This window comes from Corvus kubaryi, unplaced genomic scaffold (genome assembly GCF_017639235.1).
Source record: "Corvus kubaryi isolate FWS band 111438036 unplaced genomic scaffold, C.kubaryi_AGA036_p1.0 65031, whole genome shotgun sequence".
Taxonomy (NCBI): Eukaryota; Metazoa; Chordata; class Aves; order Passeriformes; family Corvidae; genus Corvus; species Corvus kubaryi.
In genome coordinates, this window is record NW_024581708.1 from 18,526 (window position 1) to 30,295 (window position 11,770).

The window sequence follows — 11,770 nt, forward strand, 5'->3', positions numbered from 1 at the left end:
TCCCCAGGTATCCGAGCTGAGAACCAGGACAGGCCTTTTCCTTTTCAAACCAGAGCAAATAAATAATTTAATTGTGCAAATAGCCTGGGGAGGCTGCCTGGGACTGGTCACAGCCCTGCTGGGAGCCCAGGGGATGGGCACAGCCTGACCTAAAACTCACACCAGGGCTCATTTCTGAGCAAATAGGTACAATTTTAGCTGGTCCTGAGTATTTTTTCATTGCGAAATGTCCTCCAAACAGAGCCCTGTTGTGCTGTGACATTAAAACACAAAGAGCAAGAGAAACTCCGTGTTTACTTTCCAGACTTTGCGTTTATTTTATAACAGGGCCGTAGCTCAATATTGGATGTTTTATTTTTTTTCCAGCTGGCTGAGTTTGGTGAGCTTTGGGTAAACAGGAGCGGGTTAGTCAGCCAGCTGCTTAATTGGCTGATGATATTTTCATTAAGGGAATTAAAAGCACTCGGGTAGAGGTGGGTTAGTTGAGAAACACGCAGTTCTAGAAACAGCTCAGTCCCAGAGCAACCTGGATGCACAAATCGGTCACAGACAGAACAGAATCAGCCAAAAATCGTCTCTTTCCTATATATATATATATGTATGTGTGTGTGTTTGCATAGATCCGTGTCTCATCAAGCAGGGTAAGAGAAAGGGAGTTTTATATTATTTACATCCACTTCTAGAAAGGGGTGGGAGGGGTTTATTTTTGGTATTTATTGTTATTATGAACAGATTTTGCTCTGATGCAGCCCCCAAAGCTTCCACGCACGCAGCAGAAACCAAGGGGCACATTGCTCTGGTGGGAGTGGGGTGGGACACCCAGGGGTGGGAATGGGACACCCAGGGGTGGGAATGGGACACCCAGGGGTGGGAATGGGACACTCAGGGACCTGTCCATCAGTGGCAGCCGCAGGATTTCACCACCATGTTCCGATGCTTCTTGAGGATGACATTGTTGTTGCTGTCGTAGTAGAGGACGGAGGTGGCACTGAGCTTGGTGGGGGCACAGCACGCCTTGGGCACGGCCTCAGGCTTCATCAGGTGGACCTGGGGGATGGATGGAGCCCCGTCAGCCTCAGCAAATTTGGCTCCAGGCAACAGCAAAAGCGTCAAACCAACCAAAAACCCCGGGTGAATGGGGGGATTATTTCCATCTTTTTGCAAAAATATTTATTCTGAACTCCAGGCAGTCCCTGCTGCGGTTTGTGTTGGAGCAGGGCTCTCGGCACTTCGTTGATTCGGCATTTCAGGGCCCTTTTCTCACAGAAATAGACAAACGACTCAAAAAAACCCCCATAAATGAGGGCAGCACGGGTCAGGCTCGCTGTGGGCGGGGGGCGCTGGGTGTTGTTCCAACAGCGATTCTCCACCCAGGATTTAAAACCCAAAGCCCACAGCACCTCTGTGAACACGACTCCGCTTTGGGATGGCCTTTCCCTGCTCCGGCCGCGCTGTATCCCAGCGTTTTCCTGCAGGAGGGAGCCTCGGAGGCTGCGGGGCGCACGGAGCCCTCTCCGGCTTCCCCCGACATGTGCGATTCATTTGTGGCAGGGGCAGCCGAGCTCTCCCAGCTCGGAAGTCCGGTGTTTTTGCTGTCCAACCCTGCTATTTGCAGCACAGCCCGGGGCTGGCACGGCTCCGCAGCCGCCTTTGCCCTGGCGCTTCCCAGAAGAGCCGCATCCAGGTGATTCACATCCTGCCCGGTTTGGGAACAGCGCTGGGTTGAGGGGTGATGGGTGGGTGTAGTGGGGGGGAAAGGGGCCCCTCCCTGCCGCTGCCAGGATGGTTCCCAGCCCCTGGATGGGCCCTGGAAGCTGTGTTGATGTCAGAATTAAACCCTGCCAGGCGACACCTTCAAAGGCTCGGCCCAGGGCTCGGCGCTCCCTGTAATTAACCGGGAGCACCGGAGCCGGGGTGGTTCTGCCATTGGGGAAACGAACACTCACGGGGCAGGAAATTCCAGAAATTAAAGCGCTGGCTGGGATGCGGGGTGGGTTTGGGGAAAAAAAAAAAAAAAAAAAAAAAAAAAAAAAAAAAGAAAAAAATGGAGGCATTAAAGCTTTCTTGCTCGGAATATGCTGAGCCCAACGTTTGGGTGCCGGGGCTGTGGATAAAGCCTCGGGCACGGCTGGAGAGGAGGGTGCAGGGATGACACGGAGCCCTTTTTGGGAAGAGCAGGAGGGCTCTGCTGTGCCCTGTCCCTGCTCCCCAGTTCGCTGCCAGGGGAGAGGGACCATGAGCCTGTCAGAAATCCTCAGTTCTGCCCCAGCTGCTGCGAAACTGGAGCAGGATGGTGTCAGCCACGAAATCGAGACGTGAGGGAGCTCTGAGATTACAAAATCCTGCTGTTGCACCCTTCTGGCTCAGGCTGAGGGGACAGAGCTGGTGACCTGGGTGCCCTCGCTCTGGTGCCTCCACAAACGCCTTGAAATTCCCTATTGGAACCTCCCGTGAGCCTGTGGTGGGGGCCAGCCTGTGAGCAGCCACCCAGATGTGCAAGCACTCGTCCAGGTGTGTGTGAACCCACCCAGGTGTGCGTGAACCCACCCAGATGTGTGTGAACCCACCCAGATGTGCATCCCCCCCCCCACGAATGCTTTGTTTAAATCAGGAGCCCCACTGCACCTCCCAACCCGAACACCCTCCAACCCAGCCATGCTCATCCCAAAATCCCAGCTCTCCCTCGGGTCCCACCAGGCTCTGGCGGCTCCCCAGGACCCTGAACGTCCCCCCCACCGTGGGCTGCACTGACCAGGGACTGCAGGATGGCGTGGTTGGTGGCATTCATGCAGGAGTCCAGCGGGAACGCGCACTCCCCCTCGCAGTAGTAGGCTGAGTATCCCTGCGGAGCAATCACCCAATCCTGAAAAAAACCCCCAAACCTGGGATTACATCGAGGTCTTCACCCTTCTGTGCCCCCTCATCCCTTCCCCACCTGCACAAACAACTCAGCCAGCTCCTTCCCCGCGTGGCTGTGCCAGCAGCAAGGGTTGGTTTTGATTTTTTGGACCGAGCCGTGAGTTGCTCGGGGTCACCGGTGGGGTTTGGGGTTGTGGAGGTTCATGTTTGCGTTCCCAGCTCCTGGGATGGCTTTGTGGGCAGGAAATCCAGCCTGGGAGGGAGCCCAGGGCGGGGGGATGGGATGATGGGGGGGTTGTTTTGGTTTTTTTTTTGTCATTTACTTCTCCCAGCAGACAAGTACCAGCCAGCCGAGGTCCTGGAAGCTGACGTAGAGCTCGTGGCGCCGGCAGACCTGCCGCCCGTCTGTGGCGTGGACATCGTCTGTGGGAAGAGGGAATTTCAGCCCTGGAATCCCCCGTCCCACCCCTCAGAGGTGGGATACAGCCCCTGTGACCAGGATTGGTCCAGGGGAGCCAAAGGAGAGGAGCCTTCGTTGCTGCACAAAGGGAAAAGAAGCTCCAGAGCGGCCTTTGATATTCCAATATTGGGATGAAGGAATTCAGCCTTGGAAGGGCTAAACCCCAGCTTTGCTCACTCTGAGGGTTTCCCAGACTCGGCGGTTTCAGGGCCCTCCTGCTCCCCTCCTGCCTGAGCTTTCTGGAGCTGTGACACCTTCGCAGGGCTCCAAAGCCAAGGGCAATGAGGCAAAAATTCCAATATTCAGTAATCCTGACACGCTCACCAAACACCATTTCCTTGAGGCCATCCAACCCAAACCCTCCCCGCACCTCCCAAACTGCAAAAACCTCCAATCCTAAAACCTCCTAAAACTTTTTTGCTCTGTTCCCCTTGGGGCCAAAAACTGGGATTTCAAGGTGCTGAACAGCAGAGCCTGGCGTTTTCCATAGGGATCCCCCCCTCACCCAGCAAACACCTTACCAAAGATTCCCGGGAGCTTGTTTGGATGGGGGAGGTCGTTGGATTTCTTGGGCTGCCGCCTCCTCGGGGGTTTGGCCGCTCGTGGGACGCGGGCGGGGCTGGGGCTGGCGCGGAAAAATGTCACCATGAAGGGCTGCTTGGAGCGGGGTCCCCGGCGCCCCAGGAGCCCGGCCGAGCCCGGATCGACGCTGAGCCCTGCGGGGACAGGACCATGGGCGGGGTTGCCCTCAGATCGAACTCGTTTGGTTAAAGCAGAGATTGAAAATCAAAGGAGTTTTGCAGCAGGAGCTGCGGTTTCGGCATCCCAAGGGGTCGGAGCCCCCTGAGGATCCTGTTGCACCTCAAAATGGTCGCAGGGGGGCTGTTCAAGGGTTAAAAGCAATTTTCCCCTTCGCCCCAGTGGAGGGAAAGGGATGGATGGGGTGATCCTGGCTGAGACTCCTCCTGCCACGGGAGAGGAGCTGCTCTTCGTGTGCCTGCACACCCGGAAAAGGCTGCAAGAGATCTAATCCCATGGGGAAAGGAGGGTTAATCCTCTGCCACACACACACAGGATCCCTCCAGGTAAGGAGTTCATTAAGTGTTAATGGCCTTAATTACAGTCCGTGCCATCAGAACCTGCAAACCCAGACTTCTGGCACCCATCGCAGCTGGAAATTTCAAATTGCGCTGAGACCAAACCCCCACCACCTCCCACGGCACCCAGGGGACTCCAATTCCTGGGAATTCGGCCCCGGATGCTGCAGGCAGCTCCGGCAGACTCACCATCATCGGTCTCCACGTAGAGCCGCAGCCCCAGGCTGTATTTCTGATCCACTGACCAGTGGTTGCTGGCGGCCGTGACATCGAACACCAGCCAGCCCTCTGTCCCAGCACGCAGGTCCTGCACATCCAGCAGGAACAGGTCGGATTCCCTACAGGAACAGGGGGGAGAAGGAGCAGGTGAGTAACAGCAGCCAAAGGGCTCCAGCAGGAGCGATGATTAATGGGAATGACTCCTCGGAGCTGTGTCCGGACACATCCCGGCTCTCCTGCTGGACACGATGGTGGTGTCCTGGCAGCTGCCCTGGGAAAAGCTCCCTCCCTGCCCAGGTGGGAATGCCAGGGCGTGGCACCGGCCCGTGGGGAAGTGTGGGAGCAGCCGGACACGGCGGTGCCGCTTCCTGCGGCCTTCGGGTGGGGTGAGGTGGGGAGGGAAAGGGCTGGAGCTGGTCCCCACACCCGTCTCCATCCTCACCAGCTTCATCCCACTTCTCATCTCCATCCTCTTCATCCCCATCTTCTTCAGTCCCAGTCCCACTCCCTTTATCCCCATTCCCATTCCCATCTTCATTCCTGTACCATCCCTCTCCCCATCAACCTCGTTCCCACCTTCTCCATTCCCACCTTCTCCATTCCCTTACCCACTCACATTTTCACTCTCATCCCCACACCCTTCCCATCCTCATCATCTTCATCCCCACTCCCATCCCCATCATCCCACACCCACGTTTTCATGCCATACCCGCTCCTGTCACCTTCACCCCCGTTCCCACCGCCCTCATCCCCGTTCCCACCGCATTCCCAGCCCGTCACCTGTTGGAATGCTGGGCAGCCACCTCGTAGATGCTGATGTGGAGGCTGCTGTTGGCGTGGCCGGGGACACCCCGGGATTTGTAGATGCGGAACTCGGCGGCCGTCACGGCCTCTCCTGCCGGCACCTGGGTCAGGTCGAACCTGAATTCCTTCCAGTAGGGCTTGGGCGAGAACAGATCCCGGTCCTGCTCCACTGTGGAGCAAAAAAAAGGGTCAGGGATGGCCGTGCCAGGCCCCGCTGAGTGCCACCAAAAGGATTTTGGGGACAAACCTGCTGGTTCCGAGCCGCCCGCCCTAGGTTGGGAATTCCCATCTCCCAAGAGTTTGAATCGGGATGCAGCCTCCCCTATTTTTGCATTTTATTTTGCTGTAAAGCCCCCAGCCTCCCCTCCCAGCCCTCTTCCTTTATTATAAATTAAAACGAAAATTAAAGTCAAAATTAAAATCAAAATCACAAATGCAGCCTATGGGGGGAGCACAGAGAATGCGCCGTGCCTCGGGGCCTGCAGCTTTTTGTGCTTCATCAAAAGGTGAAAACCACAAAAATTTGATGTTTTGGGGGTCATCAGGACCATCTGGAGCAGGAATTGGTGTTTTCCAAACTTTCCTTGCAGCAGAAAAAGCCAGGGCTCATCAGGGCCATCATCACTGGATATCACAGGTCCCCTCTTGCCCACAAATACAGATTTTCAGCCTGTGCAGTTATGGGGAGTTGGGGGGATTATCAGGTCACTGCTCTGTAAAAATCCCTCCCTTTTCCCTGAAAATTCCTTATTTCTCCATCAATCCAGCACAGTCTGGGGCAGCAAAAATCCGATTTTATTTTGTGAGCCCATAAGGAACCAGCCTCCCTTTCCCTGTGGTAACGCAGCCCCCACAGCTCTGCTAACACGCAGTTATTTGCTTCAAGTTGCTCTTTAAAAATCTTCCAACCTGTCTCATCTGAGCATAATTAAAGTTTATGATTAAATACAATTCAACGTGACCAAAGCTGCTCCTGCTTCAGGCACAAAAGCAACGTAACCAATTTGACCTGGCGGTTTCTTTTAAAACTAAAACAAACAAATAATTAACTAAATCAAAAAGAAACCTTTTAAATGCATTTTTTAACCAATTCCAGGGGGGGAGAAATACTCCAAATTTAATCCACCGTGAGGTCACCATTCCCATTCACACAGAGGGAGCAGCGTGTCCCTCCAAACCCAACACCGAGATTTTACTGACGTACCCATTTTTTCCTTCTTCTTATTTTTTCCTCTTTTTTTTTTTTTTGCCCCCTTTTCTCTCTTTTTCTTTTTTTTTTTTCTTTTTCCCCGAATCCCACATTCCCTCCAGCTCCCGGCCTCACCACAAGCTGGGTTATAAAAAGAGCCCGGGGCCAGGCGGGCAGGGCGGATGCGGAGAACGCTTCCTGCTCCGGCGGGGCGGCTGCCAGCTGCGGCAGGAGATGCTGCGGGCACCTGACCCAACCCCTGCCCCCCTCGGGGGGCACCCGCCAGCCCCCCAAACCCTCTGCAGCCCCTCGGCCTCTTCCCTCTTTTCCATTTCTTCCCCCAGCCCATCGTGGGTGGTTTTATTCTCCTGGACCTTCGGTGCCGCCAAAGCCTTGTGGAGCTTCCAAAATTATTAAAGATCCACCCCCCCCAAAAAACACAAGCACAGGAGTCACCTCCTTTTTTTTAGCACTGCTAAACCCCCAGTGGGTGTCCCACAGTCGGTCCAGGGGACACCCAGGTACCCCTTGGGTGTCTGTGGTCACTTTGAGTGACCCCTTTGCTCCAAAATCTTTGGAGCCCAGGGGATGGGCAGAGGGATTTTTTTTGTCAGAGCGAAGGAGGTCACAGAGACCCCACACGAGATAAAAAGAGCCAAAAAAAGGTGATTTTTGGCCCCGGAGAAAAGTGAAAATCATAACCACAACAAATTTGTTACGGGAACTTCCCATCGCCATGGAGGTGATGGAGGGGTCCAGGGATGAAGGCAGAGGGTGGGAGTTGGTGGGAGGGAAGCCCAGAGACACCTTGGCAGTAGGAGAAATGCTAAAGGGGCTACAATTAGCTGAGCTCCTGGATGAACCAAATAATCTGGGTCTGACAGCAAATCTGTCTGTGCTCGGGATGAGATTCTGGCAAGAACCCCTGAATTCTCCTTCGGGGAGAAAAAGAGAGAACTCCCATGGAGGGGCAGGACCCAGGGAGAAGCTTCCCCTCCTGTGCCACCTCTGGGACACAAACAGCAGCTTGGAGAGGGTTCAACATCACCGTGTTTGCTGCTAAAATCAAACTGGTTGTGAAATGAGAACCCTGCAGCTCCCCCAAAGCATCCCAGCAGAGCCGTGGGTGCTCAGCTGCTGCTGGGGGTGCGCTGGAGGTGCCCCCCCGGCCGGTTTTGGGAGCCCCTGGTGCCTGGGAACCTGCCACTGATCCGGGTTGACTCAGCCACACCACCAACCCTCAATTATCTGTGGGCGGATTATCCGGATTGCGGAGGAGACGCACTAAAAAAGCCCAACCCAAGCGCTTTGCTCTCCTTGCCCCCTCCTTTGGCATCATCCCGAGGAGCTGCTGCGTCTTCCCCCGAAGCTGAACGTCACCCCTGTGCTCCCACTGCTCCCCAAAAAACAACATTAAAATTATAATAATTTTTTTCTTTTTCGGGGCCGTGCCCCTGGCAGGGGATGCCCAGCTCCACCCAGACTGAGCCTCCTGGTGTCTCCCAGTCCCTGAGCGCTCCCGATCTCCTGGCAGATGCCACCCTTCCTCCTGCCCCCCAGGTTATTCTTAGCTGCACGTTTCTCGGCGTGCACTTTCTCCGCTGCTATAAACTGCGCATCAGTCGTAATTACCGGCCCTGGCTGCTCCCGATGGGTCCCCACGACCATTTCAGGCACCAAATTAAAAGGAAATGCCAGGATATTCAACCACATCAAGTGGTTGCCTCTGGAGCCTAAAATAGGTTTAAAGGAGATGCAGGGAAGATGCTGTCCTTCACTTGCAAGCAGGAAAAAATAAGCTCTGGAGGCTTTGTGAAGTGGGGAGGGATTCAGGAGTTATCCCAAGTGCTGTGAGACACATCCAGATTCCCAGTTTGCTTCCTGGGATGAGCACTGGGAGCTGCAGGACACAGGGCTCGGAACTGGACACCCCCAGTCCAGCTACTCGTGGCTGGGACACAGCCTTGGCCCCTGCCCTGCCCCGTGGATCCCAGGGATTTATCTGGAAAGCTTTTCCCATTAAAACACACACGGAGGGTCCACACAGAGCACTGACACCTTGGCAACGGGCTGCCCCCGGATGGATGCCCGAAGGAGGAGGAGGCTGAAATGGTTGCAAAATGAAGCCAGGAGTGGGAAAATCCCGAGCCGGCTGCTGACAGCAGCTGGATTTCGGTGGTGATTGTGTGGGGGCGAGGGCAGTGGGTGATGAGCTTCCAGAGAGTGGAGCAGCACATCCCAACTCCCAAAATTCAATTAGAGAGGCTGCCCTGAGCTCCCACCTCACACTGATGGTTCCCTGAAGTGCCTGGGGCGCTGTGGCTATTTTTGCCAAGGTGTCCTGCATTCCTCTCCAGTGCTCCCTGGATCTTCCAGGAAGATGTTTGGCTGTGGGCACAGGTTCATCCCAAGCAGCCACGGGGGAGTCCGGCCACATGGAATCACAGGCTGCTTTGGGCTGGAAGGAGCCTTAAAGATCATCTGATTCCAACCCCTTGCCACAGGCAGGGACATTTTCTAATAAATCAGGAGCCGTGGATGCCGGGGAGGGAGAGGGGGGATGTGTGTTCTGTGTGCCCTGGGTGTTGTGGGGGGCTCAGGAGTGCTGTGAATCTCCTCATCCCCTTCCCATTACAAACCTCCCCACTCCACCATTACACCCTGCCCGTACCCGTGACTCACAGCCGGGGAGAAATCCCAAAGCCCATCCTTACCCCGGCCTTAAAAACACAACATCCTGCTGGACTCCTCCAGCAAGGGCACAGGAACAGCACAGGCCAGGCTTTATCCTTGCTCTGGGAGGAGCAAAAAGGATGGGATGGGATGGGATGGGAATGGGGATGGGAATGGGGATGGGATGATCCACCATCACCAAACCCAGCTGGGGGTGCCCGGTGGCCCTGGCTGCCCCTGTCCCCCAAACTGGGCTGTGTTTGTGCCCCAGGGAGGTTTGTCATTGCCCCTTGCCGGGAACAAGGTGTGCCGCTGGGAGCCGCGCTCTGGCCTGGCTCACACAGGGCTGCGTGGGGTGGCTGCGAGCAAAGAGGTCCAAGTGGCCAATGGGGCACAGACTTTGCCCTATTTGCATGTCCCATCAGGATAATTGTGCAGCCAATTATGCATGCAAATGAGAGCTGGCCTTCTCCCACAAAAAAAATCCCTTATTTAATTAACATGAAGGGGCTGATGAAGCCGCAGAAATGAAAGCCATTCAAATGGAAGGCTGGAGCTGCGTTCCCCAACTCTCCCGGCTACTCCAGGGGCACTGGGAAGGGGAGCAGTGCCCCTTTGCCTGCACCCCCGTACCTGCAGTGACACCTCCCAGGAGGCTCCCCCGAACATCCCACCCTGGTTGCCATCAAACCTGACCATTTTAAAGCCCGTTTCAGCGCTTGGGTGTTGTCCCAAGTGCTGAGGGGATTTGGCGTTTCAGTTTTTGTCTCCATCACTCTCAGCTTTCCCAGGACACTGAGCTCCCACAGGTCCTTCAGGACCCTAAATGGGTGCTGGGTGCCTGCACCCCTGGGCACCCCAAGCACCTCCTGAGTAGCAGGGTCTGTTCCAGGGAGACTCCTCACACCCACGCGTGGTACAGGGAGTGTAGGAACGAGTGGGAGACAACTCTGCAGCCCCTCCCTCGCCTAAAACTCCTCCCAGGGGTGCAGATCCCCTCCCTGCCTCGAGTCTCCAAGGAGGGATTCTCCCCATCCTCAGAGGTTGTGGGGGACGTCGTGCTTGGGGCACCCAGACACCCCCTAAAGCAACGAGAAGGAGCAGGGAAGAGCTCCATATCCGAGCTCCTGCTCTGCAAACCCCACAGGATTCGGGGCACCTGCTCTCAGACAGGATCCATCCCATCCCGAGTATTTTCGGCCCCGCTGATGCTGGGGACAGCTCTGCTGCTGCTCCAGCCGCTGCCTGGAAATAGGAGGGATACTGGAGCCGGAGCTGGGGTTCCAGCAATAATTAGCAACCTTGAGGACTTTATTTGGACTCAGTGTCCCGTCGAGGCTCACCGTGCTGCTGGCACCAGAGCTGCTGTCCCGCCTGCCCTGCGCCCCAGTCCTTGTGCCCACCGAAATGGGCAGTGCAGTGTGGACGAGCCTCCCTCAGCCCCGCTGCAGGACGTTCCCCTTCTCCATTTCCCCTTTTTAAGCGGAGTTGGGATTCGTCCCGGCCTCTTTCGCCCAACACCCGCGTCCCTCGCCGCCACCGTGTCCCCCACAGCCACCGTGTCCCCCGTTATTGAGCTTAACCTGGGGCAAAAGAGTTCCTCATTTGAACAAGGACGCCCTGAGAAACCACCCCAGGGCCGAGGGATGCTCGGAGCTGCCGGTACCACAGTCACGGACCGGGGGTTCGGGTCAGCTCAGCCCCCTGCGCCCCGTCCCGGTGTCCCCTCGGTGCCTCCCCGGCTCTGCGCTGTGCGGGGCTCAGCCGCCGCCTCCCCCCCGCTCCTGCCGGTCCACTCCTGTCTGCTTTGGTCCCCTCGGTCCCTCCGTGCCCCCCGGTCCCCGCCCCCGGTCCTTCCTAAGCCGCCTGGATCGTCCCCGTGCGCTCCCGTGCCTCCACAAGCTCCGGTCTGCTCCTGGCGCCGGGATCCTGCCCGCACGCCCCGGTATCGCCTCCCGGCGCCCTCGGTGAGCCCCGGTGCGCTCCGATCATCCCGATGCCCCCGGTGCTGCCAAAGCCGACGGGATCCCGCCCGCACGTCCCGCTATCCCCGGTACTCCCCGCCGCGCTCCGGTCCCCCCGATGCCCCGCACAGCCCGGTGTCCCCCGCTCCGCCCCGATATCCTCGGTGCCCCCGGAGCGTTTCTCACCCATGTTGACGAGGCTGACCACGGTGTCTGCGCGGCTCACGATGCTGCCGGGCGGGGGGCTCTGCGTGCTGAGTCCGGTGAGCACCGGGCGCGACACCGCCGCTTCCTCGCCCTCCTCCTCCTCCTCGCCGGCCACGGCGTGGTACAGATCGAGCATGAAGAGCGGCGCGGCGGCGGCGGGGGCGCGAGCGGGGGCGCGGGGCCGGGGCCGGCCGGGCAGCCCCAGCACGGCCAGGATCTCCCGCTGCACGTCCCGCCGCTCGCCGCCGCTCAGCCGCCGCTGCGGGACCCCGGCGGCGTGGAGCCGGCGGCGGAGGAC

At 57.2% G+C, this 11,770-nt stretch overlaps 1 protein-coding gene across 1 annotated transcript; it reads right to left on the reverse strand.

Annotated features, from left to right (window-relative positions):
- Nucleotides 1-292: 292 nt before the first annotated feature.
- On the reverse strand, nucleotides 293-11,767 carry LOC121672901 (bone morphogenetic protein 8B-like; the record flags this gene model as incomplete). Its single annotated transcript, XM_042045810.1, has 7 exons — nucleotides 293-1,047; nucleotides 2,753-2,863; nucleotides 3,203-3,282; nucleotides 3,841-4,035; nucleotides 4,606-4,754; nucleotides 5,416-5,608; nucleotides 11,452-11,767. Coding segments are annotated over 7 exons (1,194 nt in total), but the record flags the coding sequence as incomplete, so codon positions are not given.
- Between the last annotated feature and the right edge of the window lie 3 nt (nucleotides 11,768-11,770).